The sequence below is a fragment of the Onychostoma macrolepis genome, chromosome 05, assembly GCF_012432095.1.
Source record: "Onychostoma macrolepis isolate SWU-2019 chromosome 05, ASM1243209v1, whole genome shotgun sequence".
Classification (NCBI taxonomy): domain Eukaryota; kingdom Metazoa; phylum Chordata; class Actinopteri; order Cypriniformes; family Cyprinidae; genus Onychostoma; species Onychostoma macrolepis.
In genome coordinates, this window is record NC_081159.1 from 21933916 (window position 1) to 21961236 (window position 27321).

Consider the following 27321-nt stretch of genomic DNA (forward strand, 5'->3'; position numbering starts at 1 on the left):
GTTTTTGTAAAAACAGATATGTAATTAATCATCTGAAGAGCATAGGCCTGTTAAGTAAACCACTGAATGCTTTAACAAGCAAAGGACAAACAGACATTAATCTTCACATAAGCTGCTCTGTATGGAATATAAATTGGAGTTATATGGTGGCAAGTTAAAAACACAGGTTTCAGGTTGCAAAGAGTTTTGTTGATCCGAATGAAATACTACTGTACTGCATATTGAGTGTATATTGCATTCTGTCCACTAGTATGTGAAACAGTATACAGTATGGCATAAAAATGCTGCAAATTGTATATGGCTACATTGTTGTCTTGATACATATACCACACAAAACAGTACTTAAGTACCGAAGAGTCCAAAATTCCACCTTTTTAATTTTGTTAGAGCACCATTTAGTGGATGAAGTGAATATGACATCTATTACAACGCACTTGCCATATTGCAATACACCACAAGAGGGTGCAATATAAAATATCTTCACCCTGGAAACAAACAACTAAGTGAATTCATTTGCCCAAACTGTAGGAATACCATATATTGTTTTTCTATGCCAAATAATGCAAGTTTATTACGCTACATAGCATACATCCATGATTTCGACATCCATTCAAGTAAGCATAATGTAAAATTAGCTGATATGGTCCCTCAAAAAACAGAGGATAACACTATGTTAGCACCATTGACAGACAACAAATGAAAGACATTCCACATTGAAAAACAAAGAAATTACGAAATAGCATCTGAAATCCCTGTCTTAAAATAAGTTATTTAATGCTTGCATGATGGAATACTATATGAACACCCCTGGATGAATAGTTGGAAAGGATCAGACTGCTTGTGATGTTTCCAGTCAGCTTCAACAGAGTTAGCATAAATAATTCATAATGATTGTCCACAGTCAGTCAATTCAAAATAACAACAAGAACAGGGTGGGGAAAATCCAAAACAAAACTAATATTAGAGTTTGCACAGGTTCACCTGCTCATAGGATGCCAGTGTTTATGAACCGCTGACCTGAACTGGTAGGCTTAAGGTTACTGGCAATATTCAAAGTTTTCTTACACTGCAATTCAAATACTTTTGAAATTGGACATTGATAGAAAATATTGTAAGGCTCATTATGTCTTTCTAATGCATCAGTTGTTTCCACTACAAACCCATAAGGTACTTAAATAATAGCCAATAATATCTATAAGCAGAAGTCATCAGCTTAGTTTTCGAAATGCCAAAGTATATAGCTGAAATGCATGACACTAAAAAAGGAAACGGTCTCTCTTCAGGCCTTTATTTTACTGTAGATTTGTGTAATATTCTTTTAGAAGACTCATCTAAGGAAAGTCCTCTCACCTTATCAAAACGCTTACAAAAAGACCTAAACCACAAGTCCTGTCAAGTTAAAAAAAAAATAAAGTAAAAAGTGCACCAGAGTTCCTTTCATGTCTGAAGAGAGCTCACTTGAGAGTAATCCACAGTTTCATCTTCAACACCAGCAGCAAACAGAGAAAGAATGAGGTTTCAGATTTGCTACTGGCTCAGCGGTGAGAGGGAATTTCAGTCTGTAAATCTCAGCCAAAGAGCTGATTTCAGAATCAGTTCCTGTCTCAAATCTGAGTTCTGAATTTAAAAAGTGATGTTTAGTCCCGTAATACAGTAGAGGACTGTGCTGGCTATGTGGTGACACTGAGCATAGTTGAAAGAGTACCATGGAATTACTGCTGAGAGATGAAAGGTCCTCTAGAGAGGTGTAGTGGTTCAGGGCTCTGGATGATCTCACTGGTTGGCCGCAGTTTCTGGATGTTCTTCAGCGCCCCTCTTTTACCTGTGGGTCACCTGGTTGTTGATCAGGCCAGGAAAGGTGTCTTCTGTCTCTGCACTAAAGGAGCCCCCTAAAAGAGACACAGAATCACAGTGATGTTTCATATACAGCTATACCAGGGTACTATACTGTACAAAAAAAAAGTTACATTTTTTTTGAAGGTGTTGGCAAGATTTTTTATGTTTTCGAATGAAATCTCCAAGGCTGCATTTATTTGATCAGAAATAGAGTAAAACCAGTAATGTTACGAAGTATTATTTCAATTCAAAATAACTCAGTTCTATTTGAATACATTTTAAAATGTAATTTATTCCTGTGATAGAAAAAGCTGAATTTTCAACAGCCATTACTTCTGTCTTCAGTGTCATATGATCCAAAGATGAATGATTTCTTATTATTATCGATGTTAAAGACAGATGTGCTGCTTATTATATTTTTGTGAAAACCATTATTTTCAGGATTCTTTGACATGTGGAAAGTTCAATACAACACTCTTGATCAATTTAATGCCCAAAATATTTAAACGGTAATGTACATTTTACATTTACATTTTAAATAAAACAAAAAATAGAAGTTTCAAATAATAAAATTTGTATAATAAAATGTTTAAAATAGTATTCAAACACTTTCTGGTAGTTAAACCTTACAGGAAATATTCATAGTTAAGATGAGGGGACTAGTCACGTCCAAAATGAATCCTGCATGTTGAAAAAGTAATTTTCATAACAAGACAAGGTGAAGAGGCATAAGTCATGTTTAAATGTTTGTTTACCTATATGGCAATTATACATCCATATACGGTGACCATCATATCGACATCTGCATTTGACAATGTTATTGGTGTAATCCGACTCAGCAACCTCATAATTGGGGTTAATTACGATCTGTCAGAAAGAGTGAATATAGTCAGTAAAAACAATTAATCACAATGTCCATTTCCAAGAACCAGGGTAATATGATTCAAAAGAATTTCTTTGGTACTAAAATTACTACTACTTTGGAAATGTCATTATTACCTGGAATAAGTAATCTCCTGGTTTAACATCTGTAATGTCCACCCACTGGCAGTCAATATCATGTCTGTATGTATCCCAGCAGCCCACTGTGATCCCCTGCTCTCCAAAGTTTGCACACTCGTACCTCTTTTCAATTCCTAATAAAGTTAACAATACAAATGGCATATCATCACACTACTGTAATGTAGTACCGATTCAGTTTCAGTACCAAAAATACACAGTTAGAGTGAGGTGACATTTTTTTCAGTTGTGAACTATAAAAACAGCCACATTCTTCCATACCTTCATCACATTCCGAGTCCTCCAGACAAAAACTTGCTTTGTGTCCCTCTGCCACCTTGGTGCCATTGTTGCTAAGTAGGTCATAGTGGGTGAATACTTCCATGCTATGATAGTGCCTGTAACAATAAAAAAATAAATTGTAACTACAAGTAAAATACACATAACCTTTATAAGTTTGAGGTGGGTAACATTATTTTATGTTTTTGAATTAACTCTTTATGCTCACAAAGGCTGCATTCATTTGATCAAAAATGCAGTTAAAAAGTAATACTGTTTTACTGTTGTAATTTAAAATGTATTTTAAAATTTAATTTATTGCCACATGATGCTTTAGAAATCATTTTAATATGATATCATTTATCAGTCATCCAACACTCACCTGTGGCAGTCATGCCAAACCCAGGTCTCTCTGGAGGCTTTGGGCCTGAAGTCAGACTGACCATTGTTGTGGATCTGGGAAGAGAACCGGAGGAGCCGGCGATAGGAGTTTGCTGGGGTGGAACTGGAAGTGGAGCCCAGGCAGTTCTCCTCATAGGCGCACTGTAACATGAACATAGGACGGTCCTCTAAGTATGTGGTCTGCTCCACCACCTGGGGGTTGAGCACTAGATCTGGGGCAGCTGCAGGGAACATAAAAAAAAAAGATTGGCTTATGCATGTTTCTTCATTGCTTTTAACTCCATGTTATCTTTAATTACTTTTATTACTTATTGTCCTTTATTAATTCTGAGATTAAAAAATCTCTTTTTCAGAAGTATCCTGGCCAAGATGAGCAGCCACAGACATCACATTAACGAAACAATTCAATTCAATTCAATTCACATTTATTTGTATAGCGCTTTTCACAATGCAAATCATTGCAAAGCAGCTTGACAGAAAATGAAAGTTCCTACATTACATTTAGGAGTAGTTTATGAGTGGTGACTACGTCAAAGTGATGTCTGAAATGTACAGTAAAATCATGCAATTAGTTAATGAAGTGTACAATGTATACAACAACAATATACATACACATACCGTATTGACCCGAATATAAGACGAAGCTTTGTTCTTGGAAATACATCTGAAAAAACACGGTCGTCTTATATTCGGGGTCTAGACTTTGACATGTCAGTAATACACCCACAACAATAGGTGGCGCCAAACACGCATAAAACGAGTGTGCCATGAAATATGTGTTTTGTAAAGATCGCGAGTGAAAACGAAAGAAAAAGAAAAGCTTACAGCGGCTTGAGTCGTGGCTGTCATGTTAGCCTGATCTGATGGGACAAAACTTCCTCTGTAAGTGATTTTAAAACATAAGACAGTACCAAGATTTGAAACTACAATATGATTTCACTTCTACTGATAATCAAATTTTGGTAGGCTACTATGAGATGGATAGCCTAAATGTTATATAATTCAGATGGGCTACCTGTTATTTCAATGGTATATCAAAAACTGTATATTTTTCAATGTCATTGTTGGTACATTTTACCAGTATTTACCATACTTTCAAAACAAAAATTAAAATAGGAAAAACATGCAATTTGAAAATAATTGAAGATTTACAGAGAGTAAAAAAATAAAAATAAAAATAAAAAAAAAGATTTGGTTTTCAAAAAGCCTTTTTCCAAAAGGTACATCTGGAAAAAGGGGGGTCGTCTTATATTCGGGACAATATGGTAATAGGTTTGCATTTTATTTTTTAAAGTGACCAGAAGAGGTCAGTGTTTCTCCAGAAACAAATAAGCTGTAGTCACAATAATTATAGGTAACACTTTAGTATAGGGACCTATTCTCCCTATAAACTAGTTGCTTATTAGCATGCCTATTATTAACATATTGGCTGTTTATTAGTACATATTAAGCACATATTCTGCATGAACATATTCTGCATCCCTAATCCTACCAATATCTAAACTTAACAACTACCTTACTAACTATTTATAAGCAGCAAATTAGGAGTTTGTAGTTAATGGTTTTTCTCTCACTCTCAAAGTCAAGCGATAAAAATGCATAAATATAAGAGTAACTGGATTTGAGTATTTGAATATGATGAAATAATCTTACTCTCAGAGCAGGAAACTCCAGAAGCAAAGCGTCCTCCACCTTTAGGGCAGCTGAGATATTCTCCATGGTGCAGACAGTGGGAGAGAGACATCTCTGTTCCTGCACACCTCACCCCACTCATTACCACTGAATCTGCATTGACTGCACCGGGCCAGTTCCATGTCTCCTATACAAACAATTACACCTCAGTTCAAGTCATTTATCCAATCCACAAGGCAAATTAAAGGAAGTGCAGATACACTGAATATGAAGACAGCATTTATCATTAAACAGTTACATTATTAAAGATGTACCCAATAATTTTTACTCATTCAAAAATGTGTTTAAAATATATTCATTTTTAAACATTAAAGCACTTATATATTCACGAGTAGATTCACATGACTCTATATGATAAAAATTTGACTCATAGCCCAGTAAAAGCTGGTTTATTTTACATAGAGTGAGCAGACCTGAGATGTATGCAACACTTAAGACATATATAATATATTTCAGTACAGTGTTGCTATTGTTAACTAAATCTAAAATTACAACTAATAAAAATTGTTTATATTGACTGAAATAAGAAATATAAATATCATATGAAAAACTTGAACTTTAAAAACTAAAAAAATGAATAAAGGTTGTCTTGGCAGCCTAATTTTAAGCTGAAGATACTAAAATTAAAACAATGACATTAAAAAGATGACAAAGGCACACAGCAAAATTAGAAAAACTAAAATGAAAATGAAAAATTAAAATCTAAAAAATGGAAGGTAATTCAAAATTAATACTCAGTAATTCATCTGTTATTTGGTCATTTTTCATAAATTAAGCTGATTATGAATGGAGCATTATCTAATGCTTTTTTGTGAAACTAAATTCATGTCACTAGGCGTCGTTATAAGACTGGCAAACAGAAGGAAAAAAATGCATGCACTGAATGTACCCTTATGAAGGAACAGATGTTACAAAAACAAAACTGAGGGAAAAAGTCAACAGAGAAAGAGAAATCACTAAGAGTAAAACGGAAAATAACCACAAGATGGCGCTATTGCATGTCACCCAATCAAAACCTAAGGGACTTCTTCGTTCTAATGGAGAAAAGTCCTCAGCACCCTAGACCTAGCTTAGCAAATCAGTGAAAAAGTTAAAACGCTCAATAGTACCCATAGTATAGTTAAACTCAATATCCAGGGTGACAAAATATTCTCCTTGATATTATACTTAACACAAAGTTACTTACACTTTCAAGTTGTGAGGCTATCCGTTTCCTATCAAACTATTTAAAGTATTTTAATTATTTAAAATACACACAAACGCAGTCCATATTGCTTAACCATTTCCAGTCACAAATCACTCAACAACAGTAAGATCTTTACAAGCAAACCTCTCCTTATTTTTCCAACCCTGCGGCAGTCAGCGGTTTCGTTCTTGCTTATCATCTGTTTAAGATCCATTTGATGAAGAGATATAATTCCTCTTGAACAGAGAGTCTGTAACTCTCTTAAATGCTTCCCAGGTGTAACTGTTTATCTTTAACACTGTCAAACCAGAAGGGAGAAACGGTTTCTCTTGGCAACCGTAAACACAGACATCTATAACTGTCAGAAAGCATGTATTTAAGAAGGTTAATCTGAGGAAAACAGACATGTCTTAAACAGCTGGTTGTTCTACTAATTACCGTTGTTCTCTATCAGAACCGTCATTCTCACAAGCTGAGCTGTGCATAACGGATCAAAACAACGTGAAAACACATCATACTCTTTACAGAACTCAACTGGGATTCATTTCAGACTTCAGAGATACAAGTACATACGTTTCCTTGCAGTAACTCATTTGTCCCAGGCTGTAAAAAGATAGAATTTCATCCTGGATGCAGTACAAGTCAGTAGAGAGAGAGTTCACTGCTGGGAGAAACACTGAAAAACAGTTTCTTTATGGACATATTTGACAAACAGAATCAGGGGACATTCTTTAGAAGGTACACCAGTCAGCTCTGTTTACAAAATCCCATCTGTGAATTGACAGATGCGATGTCATTAGACTAGACAACGTGCCTGAGGAATGGAACGCTGCGATTTCTTATTTACAACCAGCAGGAACAGTTAATGGGCATGAAAGGAATCACGTTGACATAAGACGATCAATAAAGGCCTGAAACATTCCAGAACTGATATGATCTGGTTTTGATAAACCTACTTAAGTAGAGATCTCTCAAGCTTTTGCTTATTCAGAAATCACAGTAGAGCGTCACTGAAAAACCTTCAGCCCACACAGAGCTTTGATTTCACTAACAGCAGTCTTCCACCATGCTTATAAAAAAAAGAGCTGAACAGTAGTGTGGAGTTGGAATACCATGAAGGGCCAACATCCGATTTTCTAAGATCAAGGGATGATCTGGTAAGAGGGATAGACATGCCTTACCGTAACCCAGGGTTAAACACAGTGTGATAATCCCCAATATGAGACTTAAATGTCCATTTCTGATGAGGTTTTGAGAGTAAACATACCTGGAAAGCATGGCTTGCAAAGCCCAGGCCCAGCTGTCTGCAGACCACCATGGCCTCCATAGTGCCCCAGCCCTCACCGCACACAGTCCCCCACACCAGAGAACCATTGCGCTCGATTAGAACCTCCACGCGGCCTTCAAAGGGGTTACGACCTCCACTCAAACGCAGCTGCAATAATGAAGAGCAGAGTGGCCATGTTATGCCATGACAGTAAAAATGCATTTCAATATTCAGTCATTTAAAGTTACCACAGACGCAGTTCTTACCCTCTGTTGGAAGCCCATGGCAGGAACATTGCACCTGACGCCTGCGTCTTCCTCGTGACTACAGCCTTCAGAATCTTTGTCCATATTGAAGGGGCACTCAGTGACAGACTTCTCAAAGCCAGAACATTTAACTTCATTCATATGTACAGGGCCCATCCCTGGAAAATACATGTTTTCATATAGAGACACATCCATAAATATTCATAAACACATATTTAGTCATAATAACTTCCTATAGCTCCTATATTAAAGTATGTTTAAAGGTATGACAAGAATCATAAAAACCTAAAACAAACATGAAACCATACAATTTGTCAAAACCAAACACCTTTAACTGACATAGCATGGTGGGACTACTACAAAATAATGTATTAATGCATTAATGTATTCATTATTTAGGCCAGGGGTCTGAAAACACATAGACATGATCATCATAAATATAAATATAAAACATATTCATAACATATAAAGTCATCTATATATTTATTTTAAATATCCATTTGTATGAGGAAAATAGTACACTTATAAATACAGGAATATGACAATATGCACAGAAATCAGGGAGTTTGTAACCTAACCTTCTGAACAATTAACTATATGCACCTTGTCCAAGTTGACCTCCAGAAAGCGCTTCTTTGGCACTCCCAAATCCAAGCTCACGGCACACCACAGTAGCTGCTACGAGATTCCAGTTGTCATCACAGATCGTGCCCCATTCTCCATTTTTCAACACCTCCACACGCCCCTCTCCAAAAACAGCGCCACCTCTGAGACGCACCAGGGGTTGCTGTGATGAAAAAGGAGAATGATTCCTCTTAGCAGAAAAGCTGAAATTCTTTGGTTATAACTAATTTAAGGAAGTTCATATTTGTGAAGTTTTCCAGAAATTCAGGCAACTCTTATGGCAGTTGTGCATGACAAACCTCAAGACATCACAAACCTAACATCATTATAAAACATACAAAAGTTGATAAACCCATTTCCGTCCCGCAAAACAGAATTTATTTTAAATCGATTTTTTTTAGAACATTATAATTGTCAGGGTTATGGACCTGTTGTATTTTCCATCCCCATGTGTTCCCCGTCGACCTAGTTCCCTCGTGTGTCATGCCCTTATTTGGTCTTCCTGTTCCTGCTCCCTGATTGTTTCCAGTTTGACTCCAGGTGTGTCTCGTCTTCCCCCGATTATGTTGTGTACATAAACCCAGTGTTTCCAGTGACCTGTGTTCAGCATTGTTCGTCTTCCTATGTTCCTGATTGCTCTGTGTTTCCATTAAAGACTATTACTTTGAGCATCTCCCATATCTCCTCGCTCCCTAGCTCCTTGTGAAGTGTGACAATAATAGTCCTGTAATACTTAATCTTTAAATGGACTGTTCACCCAAAAATGAAACTTCTGTCATTAATTACTCACCCGCATGTCGTTCCAAACCCATAATTGTACATCATTATGGTCATCTTAAGAACACAAGTTAAGATATTTTTGATGAAATAGCTTCGCAAAATTACAATTGAACCACTAATGTCACATTGACTATTTTAACGATGTTCTTACTATGTTTCTGGGTCTGGGAACGTTTCAGCTGCATTGCTGTCTATGCAGAAAGCTCTCGGATTATATCAAAAATATCTTAATTTGTGTTGTGAAGATAAAGGTTTTATGGGTTTGGAACAACACGAGGATGAGTAATTAACGACAGAATTTTCATTGTTGGGTGAACTATCCCTGTAACCATAAAATGAATGTGTATATATTCTGCAGGAATTCTTTCAGGTATACACAACAGACGCTTAAATAGTGCAGATCTGCATCATGCTAATGAACTTACTGACCTCGCTGAATGGTATGTAATGGGCAAGCTTCCACATGGACTACTTAAACGTATAATTTGGAAAGAGTGATGTCATTTTCGGCTAAAATGTCTGTCATCACAGTGCTTTAGAGATTCAAAAATATCCTCGTCTTCGCTCTCTAACATTAGTATTCATATAATCACAGTTTGTGGCATCTTAAAATATTGGACTCGAAAACTACCACTTTTGCCATATAAACATCTTTAAATAAGTAAGAAACGATTCATTTTAAAGTAACCCCTTAGTCTAGATCAAGATTCACTATCACTGTGTTGATAAATTGTGCTGAGCTCTGTTCCATACTTAATAGTCTCCTTAAAGGTAAGATCCAGAAGTTCAACACAAAGCAATATCTCATGTGGACATGTGGCTTCTTGTATTTTTGGAAGACATGCATAATCTGGCCTCACCTCCTGTCTGAAGGCCTTCCTGTATCCTGCCATGGGAGTTGGGGCGAAAGCTCTGCCAGGGACGCAGCTGACTACCACAGGAGCGCCCTGCTCACATGTGCTATTGGCTTTGATGGCGAGCGTGTGGCCCAGCTTACAGCTAGACAAATGAGCTTCATTTCCGGTGCAATTTATAGAGTAATCCCAGTATGTTGGCTTTCTCCGGCGGGCAAACATCCTGAGAAATAAAGGGAATTTAAGAATTAAACTGAATAAACATAACTCACACAAAACCCATGTACTGGCCCAAGTGGAAGTGGATTCTAGTCATAATATGGCTAGTAAATGATTCATCACTGCATTGAAGATTTGATACATATTGAACTGTAAAAAGATGAAGCGCTGCTGAAGTGACGTCATATATTCCTGCAGGAAAAATGGTGCTCATCCTACAAACAGAATATTTAACAAGCTTCATGTGAAGAGCCATCACTGTTAGAAGTATACTGGCCGTCATTCACAAAAAATACACAATCCACATTTGTTTTTTGTTTAGACTCTGAGGGAGAGAACGTTTCCCACTGGGATTGCTCCAAAGTCTGTTTCAGATCCCCACTGCAAACACTATTGTGAAAACAAATGTGGACACAAACACACACAGAGGCTTTGGTACACACAGAAGAAATGCTAGACATAGTATTTAACTCACAGATTTAATCTAAAGATGGAAAAAAAACAAAAAAAAAACGTTTTGTTACAAAAGCCGGAACATGTAACCGGGCAGTTAATTTATATTGTTTGCGAGAACAGCTTTAGGGAAAGCTGTTATGCTTCCACGCCAGTGCTTTATCATCTGAGAACATCGTCTGCTTGTTCCAGCCAGGGAAAGAGCCATATTATTTACAGGAACCATTCATGCACGGTACTCTGAAAGGATAGTCCAAGTTTTCTTATGAAAGCACAGTTTAAAGCCACAGGGCAGACAGAGGTAGTTGAAAAGAAGTCCTTTTTGGCTCCACACTGAAAAAAGAAAAAAAAAAAAACTACAGCCTTGGCTACGTGTCCCCCCTCCCCCCAACATCAAGCACCGATTTAAAAAAACAGACAGCGCCTGCACATTTCATAAGGCACACCATGTGTGGGGAAGCACGTAGCTTAGCCGAAGAGATCATATAACCAACAATAAAGCTTTAATTTCCATTGTGCCTATGTGTTTTCTCATATAGCAGATTAATTACTAACTAGGCGTTTTAGTGCTGATTTCCATATTTTTCATAGTTACGAAAGTGCTCATGAAGATTCATGCAACTCTTGAGTCATACATTACGAACACAGTATGGAATGTAATAGCTTAGCAGAAAGTATAAGTTTTGAGTTGCCCTTTGCAGATTTTCTTATTTATTTGCAGATTTTCTAATAGGAGCACTGATTCATCTGCAAGGAAAGTCTTAAAGAACTCGCAAGAAACATCCTTCATGATGTGATTCAAATAAGGTTCATTTGCTTGAGAGGCAACCAGTGGTTTCTCTGACCAGTGCTGATGGAAAAGCAGCATGTCTAGTTTTGTTATTTCCAAAGGAGAATATTTTGATTTCAAGGCTTCCTTCCAACAGCTAACAGATTAAGATTTATGTCTGTCGAACAAAAATGATGTATGGCAGCATGAAAGTGTCAAGCTGTTTAAGGTATGATAGCAAATAAGATAAAGGATGTTTTTTTAAATAAATGAAAATGTTTAATGTAAGCATAAATTGGAAATGCTGAAATGTTTTCCGTAACACTTTACTTAAAGCCTTTATGTACAATGCATTATAAAGGGTTTTAAAGGGTATAATGCATTATATGTATTTATATTGTGCATAATACATTATATCTTGTAAATAATTATAACCGAATTTAAATAGAATTTAACCGAATTTTGGCGCTCCGTTTGACACTATAACATTTGACCACAACATTCTTTTGAGTAGACTAGAAAATTATGTTGGCATTAGAGGAAGTGTATTGGCATGGATCAAATTGAACTGATTTGACCACCATCAATTCGTGACAGAGAATGAAGAGGTATCATACCAATCACAAGTGCAGAATGGAGTACCTCAAGGCTCAGTAGTCAGTAGTACTAAGACCGTTTCTTTTCACACTTTACATTACCTTTGGGAGATATCATTAGGAAACATGGTGTTAAGCTTTTACTGTTCTGTTGATGATACTCAGCTCTATATTTCTTTGCGGCCCAATAAAACATACCAATTTGCAAAACTAACGAAATGCATAGTTGATATAAAAACTGGATGACTAGTAATTTCTTACTGTTAAATTCTGAAAAAACAGAGGTGTTAATTATAGGACCAAAATACTCTGCATGCAATAACCTAGAACACTGTCTACTTGATGGCACCTCTGTCAATTCTTCATCATCAGTTAGGAACCGAAGAGCTATTTGACAGCAATATTTCCTTAGAAAGCCACGTTTCAAGTATTTGTAAAACCGCATTTTTCCATCTCAAAAATATATCTAAATTATGACCTATGCTCTCAATGGCAAATGTATAAACATTAATTCATGCGTTCAAGACCTCAAGGTTAGATTATTGTAATGCTCTATTGGGTGGTTGCTCTGCGCGCTTAATAAACAAACTCCAGCTTGTTTAATATAATAGAATATTAAAATCAAGATCCTTTTCCTATTTAGCTCCCAAACTCTGGAACAATCTCTTTAACCTGGCTTACACATAACACACTAACACATCTCTATAATTCAAATCCGTTAAAAGATCGTTAGGCTGCATTAATTAGGTCAACTGGAACCGGGAACACTTCCCATAACACCCGATGTATTGTTACATCGTTAGAAGAAAGGCATCTATGCTAATATTAGTTTGTTTCTTTCTTATTCCGAGGTCACCGTAGCCACTAGATCCAGACTGTATCCAGATCAGATGGTCACTGAAGCCACCTGGATCCAGTCTGGATCCAGACCAGATGGTGGATCAGCACCTAGAGATGAACTCTACAGCCCTGAATGTCAGCTGAGACCATGTCAACTAGATGAGCCCCAGAGACAGATACCCTCCGAATACCTCGTCACCTAGACGGCCATCGGGACAAGACCACGGGAACTAGATGAGTCCTCTGCACAATCTGACTTTGTTTCAGCCTAGAATTAAACTGCTGGTTTCGTCTGGCCAGAGGAGAACGGCACACTATTTCGACACACTATTTCCTCGTTTAATACTGTGAAGATGCTTTGACACAATCTGCATTGTAAAAAGCGTTATATAAATAATGGTGACTTGACATAAAATGCATAGTGTAACAATTCACTGATAAGTGTTATAATGTATATGTATATGTATCTGTAAGTTATAATGTGTTTTCATACTGTTTATGAAATTTGTATATGTTTCATATGTCAGCTCACAGAGCCCCTGCGGTACCCTTAGGCTCCCCCAGGGGTCCCTGGATCTATAAAAGACTCCATATGCACTGTTTCCATTTTGCTGTCATGGGAGTACCTCCATGAAAAATATTACAATTCTAAATTTCTCTGAGGTCACCAAAGTTACTTTTATTTGTTTGTTTGTTTTTTTTGAAGAAAAAATATATATACTAAAGGAATATTTGCACAAAAGACATCTCAACTGAAGGGAAACTGAGAACTCACTTGTACACACGGGTGTTGTATCTCTTGTCTCCAGGAAAGCCGAACATGCCACAGATAACCCTGCTGTTCATGTGAGTCCACTCATCATCACAAATCTGCTTCCACTTGCCTCCATCTTTCACCTCCACATAACCCTCTGTCACTGGGATGCGCTTACGATACGTTGACAGGATGGGGCGTACACGAACATCCTCCACCTGAATGTTCAGACTCTAAGGGGGCGAAAGAAAACAAGTGTTGTTACTGCAAAACTAAAGTTACTCTACTAAATTTTTCCATTGTCAGATATATACTGTAAATATATATAAGGTTTCCACTGAATAGCATAAAGTTTACATTTGTTCTATGTCAGCATTATTCAATTTACCCATGTTGTGAAACTCTTAACTGGACACTTTAGCCACAGCTACTATAAAACTAAACTGGTTTTACAGTTCTTCACTTCATTATAAACATCCTATCAGCAGGACTTGTTGACCTGCTCCACCTGTGAAAAAAACTTCCAGCCGTGTTTACCCTTAAGCCAACTACAATTCACGTAACCAGACTGTGAAATGCATTTAATGGGTTCTGACGTATATAGTAGAAAAAGGCAAAGAAGAGGTTACTGCTTTCAAGCTCACATCAAACAATCCCAGACACCTTGATAATCAGGCAAAGGTGTGTGGTTGAAATTCTTTCCCCAAATTTACTGGAGAGTCTGGAAAATTGAAGCACATGGAGAACATCTTATGCAACACTGAACAGCAGGCAGTTCTTTATCATATGACATTTGATTTGTATAATAGCATCTAAATGCAGTTCATTCCATTTATTTATTTATCATTAACTATGGACTAACACCAAATTCTTCCAGGGAGTATCTAGGCCTACTTGAACTGTAAATACGTCAGAAGGAATGAAGCTAAATCATTTCAGTAGACTCTAAGACTACATGAAGAGCTTTAGCAGTAGATTTACATTCCTACGCAATGAGACCATGTGTGTTGAGTTGTGAAAGACTGTATGAGATGCTGAGCTCAGCAAATATAGTGGCCTAAACATTCCATTGCCCTCTGTACCTTATGATGTAGAAAATGAGTCTTCAAAAGGGGAGATTTGACCTCATATTTGTGAAATATGTGCAAAATAGTTTTAAATACACTACCGTTCAAATGTTTGGGGTCTGTAAGGTTTTTGTTTTAAACATATATTTTAATACTTTTATTCAGCAAGGATCAGTAAAGCAAGTTGACAGTAAAGACATTTTAAATGTTACAAAAGATTTCTATTTCAAATAAATGCTGTTCTTTTGAACTTTCTATTCCTCAAAGTATCCTGAAAAAAATTTCTCACAGTTTCCACAAAAATATTACGCAGAACAACTGTTTTCAACATTGATAAATGTCTTAAGCATCACATCAGCATATTAGAATGATTTCCGAAGGATCATGTGACACTGAAGACTGGAGTAATGGCTGCTGAAAATTCAGTCTTTCACCATCACAGGAATAAATTACATTAAAATATATTAAAATAGAAAACAGTTATATTCAATTATAATAATATGTCACAATATTACAGTTTTTACTGTATTTGTGATTAACTAAATGCAGCGTTTGGTAAGCAAAAGAGACTTTTGCTAACATAATCATCAACAACAACAAATTTGCACCGACCCCAAACTCTTGAACAGTATGTCTTTTGAATTTATTTATTAGGATTAAGATGCTTTAAAATTGTCTTTCATTGTCTCTCACACAGTACAAATGTATTAAGTAAAATTAAATTATACAACTAAATATAAATATAAAGAATGACTATGCAATGGCCAGGCATAAAAGGGCTCCATGGCCTGAAAAATGTTGAAGAACCATTGCTGTAGAACATAATTTTTCATGAAATGTGTAGAGGAACATGAAGTGGTCACCATTGGGAGACTCTTTCTTGTGATCCCCCCAAAACAACATAAACCAGAAAAGAGGGAGGTGTTTTTCATGAAGGAAAAAAAAAAACTCAAGCAGTAATGCAAGCTGAAGTCAGGGATTTTGAACTAGGAATGAGAATGCCGTATAGTGGATGAACATGTGGCAGAGTAAAAGTATATCCGTACTGTACCACACTGGAAATGCAAGCAGTGCAAATACATGGGATTATTCCAACATGGATACGCTTTGGATAGAGTTCCAGAATTACAAACACTCATTCTTATGACCTTAAGACTATTATGTATTTTAAAATGTCCAGAATTTTCTCATGAAGCAAAACAAAAGAGACCAAACACTGTAAATTCTGTAAATGAAGAGAAAGGCATTTTTTGTGAATGGAATTGTCAGTTTGTTTTTTCTAATGTCTCTGACCAAGCGGTTAAAGCTGCAGGTTGAACGGATTTAATGAAGAACTGTGCGTTTCCAAAATCTAAATTGGACTCTGTGGTCAGCAAAAGACATCAAAATATAGAAGTGGTTTCCGTGACTTGGCGCAAAACCAAGTAAACTTTTCATAAACAGTTTCTGTTATCTAAGCTACTGTGCGATGCAACAAATCATTCCCATCAAGGGCTGAAGTAAAAAAGCTACAGAAAAAAACACCAACTAAAATGGCATATAAAAGCAACAAAAACCATCCCAGCACAGCAATCATCCAAACAAAGCCTCATGAATTTTTAATATGTTACATAACACACTGTTTGATGGATAATAAAAAGTGATTTTCCATGCGTTATAACTAAAAAAAACTAAATTTTTGAGGGACTTTGTGACCTGATCAGCAAGTTCAAAGACCAGTGCACATATCCGAGCTACATGGGGTTTCAATTAACTCTTTTCTAAACAGGCAATGTGGACGGTTTCAAAATAGGTTGGGAGGAAGAAAAGAAAAAAAACACCTGATGTGTGATTTATTAGCACAAAAGGAAGAAAAAGATTTCCTAAACACGTGTGGCTGGCTTTCATGGTAACTGGAAGAGGAGGGGATTTTGCAGTGAGGAAAGAAAAATACAGCAGCTGGGATATCGATTTGTGAGGGCTTGTCCTTCTGTGGATGTAAGTAAGCGTCTCAGGAGGCTAGTCTGTCTTTCAAAAAGAAAAAAAGAGAACCCTCCTACTGCTCATACAGGAGAAGGAGTCAGAGGCGCAAGTGGTGAACTGACAGGCGTTCTTCCACTGGCCAGTAGACAGATTGTGTAAAGGAAAATGTCACACAGCCCACATTGTTTTCCCTTTAAACAAGAAGAAGAGTGAGAGAGCATGTTGGCCGCAACTAAACAGAATACAAATAACATAAAACGATTCCACAATTGTTATTCAAAAAGCTACTAAAATGTAAAACTTTAACATATAAAAAAAAAACTTGCAGTGACGATTTTATTATACATCTTTAACCACTTTGAATAACTTTATTGAAGAAAAATCCATAAAAATCCATAAAAGCAGCACAAATGGTAGGTGGATGAAATGGATGAAATGAAAACAAAGGTGCTGTTGTAAAAAAACAAAACAAAAAACAAAAACACAAAAGAATCAAACGTAACATTCATCTTTCTGTATGCTGAACATGGTGTCTGTCCTGTCTTGGAAACTCTAGTGAATTCTGTTGTTTAGTAGATGGCTATTGTTCGTTTGGTTTTTTCAACTCTTTGCAAAGACATGTTAAAGAATGCCTCCTCTGCAGATGGAGCCCATTTCCTATTAGCAGTTTCCCTCCCCCAACTTAGAACAGTGTGTTAACAAAATACTTTTACATAAACTTGCCTGTTACTGAGCTTTTCAAAACAGGGTAGATCGACAACACTTAACAAACAACACTTGCACTTTGCTGAATAACTGCACTGGCCTGTGTTGTTAGACAGACTGAGAGCCAAAGCACAAGTGATGATTATCTGTTTCCTAAAATAGCAAGATTAGAGTAGCATGGTCCATTCCACTGATCTGGAGCCCATGTTTAATTGGCTTTTTATTCTTTTACTGACTGCAACTCTATGAGCAGTTCAGTCTGACCTAACAGTCTCCTACAAGAACTCTGAGGAAAAAAACAACATTGAACATTGGTGTCGGTTTTCAAGGGAAACTTTTACATGTACAGAAATCTTGTAATCCTCAGGAATGTAAAAAATGTGTTTTTCCACTTGGGTCAAAAGCAAAATGTACAACAAAAGCCACAAGCAATAGTTGCATGCTATACGGATTGTAAGATGACAAAGTACTGAAGGCTAGGCTTAAAACTGAAAGAACAACTCTTCCCACCGTAAATAAACTTGGCTGTGGTTTGATTTCCAATTTCAGAGATTACGCTTGCCACTTAGAGATAAACATCCTGCTTGATAGGGAGTGTCATTCCCCTGAAGTATGTAACTTGAAGGGGAGGAGAGCCAGATAAATAAACACAATGAAAATTGACATAAAGAGACAGAGAAAGCAACTATTTATGATAGCAATGAAACTGCTAACTGAGCAAATGACAGATCATTGAAATGTAGGAATATTACAGGTTTTTATTCAATATGACACCCACCGAGCATTTTTGGCATGCTGTTCATTACCTCAAATGTAATTTTGACTCCTTTAACCAAATCTTTTAACCAAGAATATTACATTCTCTACCTACCCAAAGATAAGGAATGGCATAGTCACATTTTGACTTTTGACGTGCAGGAAATGAATAGGGAATATACTGGATAACATTTACATAATGCTTATATAGACTCTCTGTTAAGTATAGGTTTGAAAAAAGAAAAAAAAAAGTTAAAAAAGGGGGATTCATGGAACCTGTAGAGTAAGAATAATTGTACATGCTGGGCCAGACTCCACAGATGAGGAACATATTAGTCACTAGAAAAATAATGGCTGAATGTTTCCAAGCTGATCTGCAGCATCTGTCTGACATTAAGTGGTGGTGACCATTTTTATCTTCAGCTGTTGTAAAAGTTTTATCAAAACTTAATTATTTCTAACACACATTTATGCAAATGCCTTACCTTAAAAATACTAGGATTTTATGTTGTAGGCCTATCAATGTGAATGTTCTATAATCCTCTAAAGATGAAAGAAACACAGTCATCAACTCTTCAACAAATAAATAATGCAACTTCCCCTGAAATCTGTAGTACCTCATAAAGACACAAACTCCCTGTGATTGCAATCAAGGCATTGCATAACATGTTTTTGCATGGTGCAGGCTTCTATCTGCTTCTGCGTGTCCCACTCTTACATGATAATGGTGGAAAAGAGCATTGGTCCTGATTTATATAAGGCTTGGACTGCCTGAATTGATCAGAATGATCAAAAATGGATTAATTTAGTTTTTACGTATAGAGCTAGGTAAAGGGCGTCAACACATTCACTAAAAAACATATCTAATCACATATGTTTCTTTCCAAACAGGGAGAACATCTTGTTTATTCACAATAGAATTAGGTTGTAGAAAAATATTCTTGCTGTAAACAAGTCATGTAATGTCATGATTTGCAGTATGTTCAGGGGATCACTGGATATTTGAGGCACATAAATATTTGCAGCTTTTTGGTTGGGTTCAGAAAAGTACACTGTATCTTTGATCAGGTTTTGGGTCTAAAACAACTTGACAAGATAATTTGATCAGTGCATCTGATAAAGTGGATCAGCATATTATTACATACAGAAAAAAAATATTTGATGGTTTTGTACGTTTGCCCACTGACAAAGAAATGATCAGACTATAACTTTAATGGTAGATTTATTTGAACAGCGAGAGACAAAATAACAACAACAAAATTCCAGAAAAACGCATTTCAAAAAAGTTAGGAATTGATTTGCATTTTAATGAGTCAAATAAGTATTTGATCCCCTATCAATCAGCAAGATTTCTGGCTCCCAGGTGTCTTTTCCCAGGAGTGCTCCTAATCTCAGCTTGTTACCTGTATAAAAGACAACCTGTCCACACAAGCAATCAATCAGATTCCAAACTCTCCACCATGGCCAAGACCAAAGAGCTGTCCAAGGATGCCAGGGACAAGATTGTAGATCTACACAAGGCTGGAATGGGCTACAAGACCATCGCCAAACAGCTTGGTGAGAAGGTGACATCAGTTGGTGCGATTATTCGCAAATGGAAGAAACACAAAATAACTGTAAATCTCCCTCGGACTGGGGCTCCATGCAAGATCTCACCTCGTGGAGTTTCAACGATCATAAGAACGGTGAGGAATCAGCCCAGAACTACACAGGAGGATCTTGTCAATGATCTCAAGGCAGCTGGGACCATAGTCACCAAGAAAACAATTACGCCACGAAGGACTGAAATCCTGCACGGCCTCCCTGCTCAAGAAAGCACATGTACAGGCCCGTCTGAAGTTTGCCAATGATTCAGAGGAGAACTGGGTGAAAGTGTTGTGGTCAGATGAGACCACAATCGAGCTCTTTGGCATCAACTCAACTCGCCGTGTTTGGAGGAGGAGGAGGAATGCTGCCTATGACCCCAAGAACACCATCTCCACCGTCAAACATGGAGGTGGAAACATTATGGTTTGGGGGTGTTTTTCTGCTAAGCGGACAGGACAACTGCACCGCATCAAAGGGACGATGGACGGGGCCATGTACCGTCAGGGCCAAGGCATTGAAAATGGGTCGTGGATGGGTATTCCAGCATGACAATGACCCAAAACACACGGCCAAGGCAACAAAGGAGTGGCTCAAGAAGAAGCACATTAAGGTCCTGGAGTGGCCTAGCCAGAATCCCATAGAAAATCTGTGGAGGGAGCTGAAGGTTCGAATTGCCAAACGTCAGCCTCGAAACCTTAATGACTTGGAGAGGATCTGCAAAGAGGAGTGGGACAAAATCCCTCCTGAGATGTGTGCAAACCTGGTTGCCAACTACAAGAAACGCCTGACCTCTGTGATTGCTAACAAGGGTTTTGCCACCAAGTATTAAGTCATGTTTTGCAAAGGGGTCAAATACTTATTTGACTCATTAAAATGCAAATCAATTAAATAACTTTTCTGAAATGCGTTTTTCTGCATTTTTTTGTTGTTATTCTGTCTCTCACTGTTCAAATAAACCTACCATTAAAATTATAGACCAGTGGTCGGCAACAGCCCAGACTGGCCCGCGCCCGCAGCCAGATTATTTTGATGGCAGCTGGTTCTGAAATAGATCTGTCATGACAGCAACAGTTAGGCTACTCACAATCAGAGTACACTTTTGACTGGAGTGAGGAGTGGATTTTTTAAAAGTCGGAGCGTCGTGGTGTTCACTTGCTCCAAGAGCGCTCCACCACCGCTCCATCACGAGCAGAATTCATGCCAACGGCCTGTATACCTGCATATTTAGCAAGAATTCATGAGCGGAATATGGACATGAGCGGGAAGTTATAGTTATCAAGGAATTAGTTTGTTCCTTCTAGATACTGAATATTTTCAGCTGTCAAGCATGATTTAAACAAGTAGCTACTACAACACTTACTCACACGCAATCGCGCTCTCAATAATGCATTCAAACAAATGTAATCTTACAGTGCTACTTCATCTGTATCCGATTTCGAATGAGCAGAAATCTGTAAGAAATGCATCGATCCGTAGGCAAAAAACAAAAACGTAGCCTACTGTTATTTCCATCACAAACAAAATTATATCTTTTTAATGCTGACGACAACCATGCTTGTCATGAGGTAGGAAAAAATTTTGAACTGTTCCAATAAGCCACTTTGAAACTCTCCTAGTATTTTATTTATTTTATTTTTTAATATACGCTATGAACAGAACTGTGATATTTCAAATAAATACTTTTCATTTTTCTGTTATCAATGAGCAAGGAGTGGAGCCGGAGCGGAGTGATTATTAAATGCTCGGAGAGCGGAGGGGAAATTGTTGACGCTCCACTCCGCTCTACTCTGCCGGACACCACCACACAAACTTGGCTTTTTGTTAATAATGACAGTCCTCCTACAGGATTTAACACAGAGTAACAGCTCACTACCAGTTACAAAAGACACTGTAACAGTCTGTCACAGGCATATTTACACATGTATCATGAGGAACAATTTTTAAGCTTTGTTTTATGTATTTTTAAAATGTATTTTCAAAATATATTTCAATATATTTAACAGAGCTTCAGATATAGGCTATGTAAGATGTCTATAATCTATTTCTTCACTTGCTACATGTTCATGGCTATTTTAGGGCTATATGTGGTCCAAAACAAACGTGCTTCTATTAGAACTAAATTAGACGGACCAAACAAAGCCCAGTTTTCAACATCTATTTTTGGACTAAATCAGATGGACCAAACAAAACCCAATTTTAAACGTCGATTTTTGGGCTAAATCCGGACCAAATCTGATGGACCAAACAAAGACCAATTTTCAACGTCGATTTTTGGTCTAAAATAAGGCCATGACGGGCCGACATGATTTAGCCCAAAAAACGACGTCCAAATGACGTCTGGTGCTGGGTGGGTTCTAGATGCATTTTTCATCAAATTAAATTATCCTTTGATTATGTTCTGGCCCGCCATCTAATGGTGAAATTTTTTTTTTGGCCCGACGCCAAACTTACTTGCCAAGCCCTGTTATAGACTGATTATTTCTTTGTCGGTGGGCAAAGTCAAAATCAGACAAAATCAGCAGGGGATCAAATAATTTAGACTAAACCAGTTTTAGGCCATAGTTCAGTTTGGACATTTAAGTAATTTTTATAAATGTGAATTAGAGAAAACATTACTGGTGTGCATCTTGAGACAAAACAAAGGCACTGATATATTTTAAAATCAGTGAGTCCAAGTTTCTTTCAGTTAAAACAGCTAAGATTTACATTTTAGTCTGGGACTAAGCTTAAGCCTTGTCTATGAAACTGGGGGATACTGTAAAAAAATACTTTTTATTCTATACCACTACCTGGAAAATGTAGTGTTCATGTATTCCCCCCAAGGCCTGTCTGCATGTTCTTTTGCAGTCTCAACTTTGGACTCTCCTCCACCATTTCTCCACCACATTTATACATTACATCATTTTTCCATTTTAACCCAAGGGAGGCCACAGTGGGCTGCCTATGAACATTCCCAGATGACTTGAATATGGCCGGCATTATGGTAAACCTCCCTGTGATTTAACTGCCTTAATGTGGAGCCCGTGCAGGCTATCAGTAGATGGAAAAGGTGACTCTGGCTTTCTCTCCAGGTTTCTCAGCTGGAGACTAAATAGAAGCTGATCTAAGACGTCTAGACTTCCCCCTAACCCCTGCTTGACTCATATATTCCCGATAATACTTTGAAACGAAATTCAGACACACTAGGTATCTTTTTAAAAACTGCATATGTAAATATTTTCAGATATTTTCTTTCTGCAAATTAGATTAGTGATGAATGCTCAGATGGGCATTCATTAAGGTTTCCATTTGGCTTTACACAGAGAATTACACTTTCTGAAGTTTCTGAAATCATATTTGTCAACATCTTCTAGAGTCTGTGGCTGGAATTACACTGCTCTTTGTTTACAAGAGCGCCTATTATAAAATATTTCTCTGCATGCTTATTGCATTTTTTCATGATGACACTGCTGGCTCTGAGCAGCTTGTGCATGGAAAGAGACAGAGGATGGGGACAAATCCTGTTATTACTCTAACTGGACACAGAAATGATTTTAGACAAAGCCAAGTAGCATAAATCTGGGTAGCATAAAAACCGTGCCAAAAAGGCGTTTGAACATTCCATTGTCTCATGCCTAGCAACCAAGCCACTTAGCTCTGGGTGAGAAAATAAATGGAAAAGAATGCATCGAGCGATTGGAAAAGTGATCAAAGGGAAAAAAGCAACAATAGTTTCAGAGGTGTCCCACACCTAGTTTCCTTTGCCTGGAAAACGATTTCTTGGGGGCCCGCAACAAAAACCTGCACCTGGGCCCAGATTGAAAACTTGACTGCCAATGAGACCCAGTTATGAATTATGAACCAAATCAAAAACACACATTATTAACACATTTGTTGCTGCTATTCCAGAATATTATGATTTTTAGGCCTGCATCGATTCAGTCCTCCATGTATTCTTTAGCTTACAGAAACAAATTAATTTAAACATTCAGGACTGAACACCGCAAGGTTAAACTACATCTTATTTCTGCATTTTACAGTGCATTTGTGAATCAAAGGCTGCGTTGCACCTAGGAAAGATATCCTAACATGCAGTTCAGCAGTCATTTTCACAAAAGAGTGACACTTAAATGGATATATAATACATTTCTTATTAAATGCTAAAACTGGTTGTTATGTTATGTTGATAAAGTAATATTTTGTAAAAAATTTGCACAGATTCTCCTAATCACACACACACACACACACAACACTAAGTGACATATTTTGGCCTCAAAACGAGTTGAATTCACCAAAAGGCTTTGGAGCAAAAATATTTAATTGTGTCTTTTGGAAGTTGCATTCCAAATCTGTTTGCCTTAAAAAAATGGAAGAAACACATCTGTACTGAATTCACTTACATTGATGTTGTTGGTAAGGGTGTTAACAAACTTGAATCCTGGGATTCTCTTGTCACTGCAAACCACCCCTACGTCCTCAGTATGCTTACAATCAGATACGCCTATGCCATTAGACTCACACTGGGCCAAGCTCCTCTCATTCCCCTTGCAGTGGACATTGTCAAACCAGATACGGCCTAAAAACACAGGAAGTCGGAGAAGTCATCAATTCTCATTGCTGACATTCACTGTTTTGCTAATTCTTTCATAATTATTATGCATGCAGCTTGAGATATTTGTTCAAAACTGGTCCATTTAAAACAATTTACTGAAGTCAAAAAAGGTGTCCATGGATGGGGGTGAGTACATTTTCAACAATTTGTCATTTTTTAGGTGAACTATTTCTTTAACTGCAAATCATTTTAATTGCGAAAAAAATGCATCAGTTTCACAATATATCCTTCTGAACACTATCTTACCTTCTCCCTTCCCGTATTTAGATGATGGAGACCAGGAGACTGCTTCAGCATAACCCAGTTCTCTGCATACAACTTGGGCTGCGTGAATGGTGAAATCATCATCACACACAGTCCCCCACTCCCCTTCATAGAAGACCTCAACACGCCCTTCATTGTGCTTGCGTTTCTCTCCCGCCAGACGTATCTGTATCCTTGGTATATCTTTAGGAAGCTCTGGAGCAGTATAAAGGTCCTGTGCAGGGTCTGAGTAGCCCGGGAGGTAACCCAAGTGCTCATACTGTGCGTAACTGAATCTCCATACGCACAATAGTACAAATGACACAGACCAGAGGGCCAGCATAATGATAGAGGCTCAGAATTTTTTTATGGCCTGCAAAAAAAAAAGAAAGTGAAGAAATGGATTTAATTTCTAATATTATTATTATTTAAAAGGCAGCACAGAAAAACATTATTGATGCTAACAGACATAATTCATACGTTTTAGGATTTCCAGCTAGCCATTTATCTGTACTTTTTAATCAAAAGCACTTTTATCAAAGCCATGAGCTCAAGGGAAATAGCATGGGAATTCTCATCCATCACCAAATCAGCCCACATCAAAGAGCGCAAGTGAGGACAAAGAGACTTGTTTAGTCCACACTGTGGCATGCTATTCATCTACATTAGATATGAACTAAGCAGAAAAAATATCAAATTCACTTTGAATACCAAGGAGAAGAATTGTTCTTATCAGAAAATACAGTTTAATTGAGCATAGAAGTTTGACAGGTGACACTTTGATTGGGATGTTAGATATTCTCTTTCAATAACACAAGAGGATGTACTGAAGAAGGAAGTATGGTAAGCATGAGTAGATGAGGTAACTATGGTTTCCCGACTATGGGAAAATAAAAATTATACACAGCGGAGTACAAAATTCAAATTGAAAATCTGGCATTTAAAATCTAATTTAAACAAAGAAATACACAAAATGTTTTAAGATGTAAACTGATTAACAATTATTTAGGGTTCTACGCTAGTTTTACATCTTATATCAAATAAGCAAGTTTGTGACACTGTGAAGTCTTTCATACAAAAGGTCATTTTCAAATATATAACATGGCTCATCAGGTTTCACACGAACATGTGCAATGCTGTTTTTCAGTTACCTCTAATTCTAATGCTGATTATATAATAATTTGACAATACAAATTATTAAAATATTATTAAATTTAAAAAGCTAAATACATGCTAGGGTTTTCAAACATTTGAACTCCACTGTGCAGAAAAAAAAAAGTGATTAATAGAGTGAGTCTTCAAGACATTTTGGTTCTCCAGTACCCACTGGCATGTACTGTAATCTCTGTACTGTCTATCTTAAAAGAAAAGAAAAAATAACATGCTTCCAAGGGTTCCCTTAAGATTGCCACTCCAAGATAAAAGAGGCACTTCTACAAAAGCACTTTTTAAGACTTCCGCTCACTTTCTCAACACATTCAAAAGTTATTGTCTAAAATACATCAAAACGGAGAAGCATGAAACCTAAACTAAAACTAAATGTGTAAAGTAAATTACACGAGCATAAATACATCTTTCAGAATCTTTTCAGGGTCTATTGTCCAAATGCATGTGGCAAACAGGACCCCAGAAGTCCAAATGAATTAGCTAAAATTTCCGTCTTCTTCTCTACAGCAGCCTATGTGGCGGTTTTAAAATGTGCTTGGTCTAAAGTGAATTTACTTAAAGCCCATCACACAGACCAAGGGGCTTATTCAGAAGACCAATTGCTCTGAGCCATCTAAAGTTTTGGAACTGCCTTGCATTCCTGTCCTAAATACCTGGTTCTTGTCTGTTAGTATTTTGCACTTCCAGACAGCAAGTCACCAGACCACCATGCACCATGAATAGGATTCTGACAGGATAGGGTTCACATGTCAAGGGGTCACAGACAGTCCTGTGTAATACTAGCCAACCTAAACACAATGACCCAGTGTTCTACCTGAACCAAAAGCAAAAGCAAAGGCACAGACCCACTTTTTGCAGAGGCTGTAATGTTAATTAATGATGAATAATGTGAACAGGCTGTTAAAACATTTGAGTAAAATATATATATATATATCTTATGAAATCACACAAACCAACATCTTGGCACAACTTTAATCTCTCATTTAGTCATATTATACAGATTGCATCCTATCCCATTGACTCAAGCATGACGTCATACATAACCATTGTTTTTTTCTCTTTTCTATCTTAGCCTACAAGGAAACGTGCTGTATTGCAAAACCAGAATGTCAGGTAAAGCATTCTAAAGCGAATTATTCACTACAACTCTAATTATTATTCTCTTAAATAAGCAAAAAATGCGATTATACAATATAGCTTAAAGCAAAGCAGAGGTAGTTGTTAGCTTACTTTTGTTGCGAGTGCAATTTTCACGGTCGAATAGTCCTTCGAATGTGATATTTTTGCTTCTCTCAGCTGTTGCACATCCCCTAAACTTTCACTGGTTGATCTCCTACAATTTCAGGAAAGTCGAAACAAAGTTACGCCTTGTTGAACTGCCCCCTCACGCCCACCACTGTGGGCTGGTGACCTCATGGACCTCCACA

At 37.2% G+C, this 27321-nt stretch overlaps 1 protein-coding gene across 2 annotated transcripts; it reads right to left on the reverse strand.

The window, feature by feature from the left end:
- Positions 1 to 304: 304 nt before the first annotated feature.
- Positions 305 to 27265, reverse strand: loxl2b (lysyl oxidase-like 2b). Of its 2 annotated transcripts, XM_058776032.1 has the most exons (14): positions 27125 to 27265; positions 24731 to 25100; positions 24273 to 24448; positions 13838 to 14049; positions 10192 to 10408; positions 8531 to 8714; positions 7928 to 8085; positions 7662 to 7829; positions 5170 to 5335; positions 3497 to 3737; positions 3118 to 3233; positions 2836 to 2972; positions 2592 to 2703; positions 305 to 1889 (listed from the first exon to the last, which is right to left on the reverse strand). In XM_058776032.1, the coding sequence occupies exons 2-14, from the start codon at positions 25068 to 25070 to the stop codon at positions 1819 to 1821; spliced, it is 2298 nt and encodes a 765-aa protein (XP_058632015.1). In that variant the 5' UTR covers positions 25071 to 25100; positions 27125 to 27265; the 3' UTR covers positions 305 to 1818. The 2 variants fall into 2 exon arrangements, with proteins under 2 accessions (XP_058632015.1, XP_058632016.1); XM_058776033.1 differs by lacking the exons at positions 10192 to 10408; positions 13838 to 14049; positions 24273 to 24448; positions 24731 to 25100; positions 27125 to 27265 and adding an exon at positions 8980 to 9962 and having other exon boundaries at positions 310 to 1889.
- Positions 27266 to 27321: the final 56 nt, after the last annotated feature.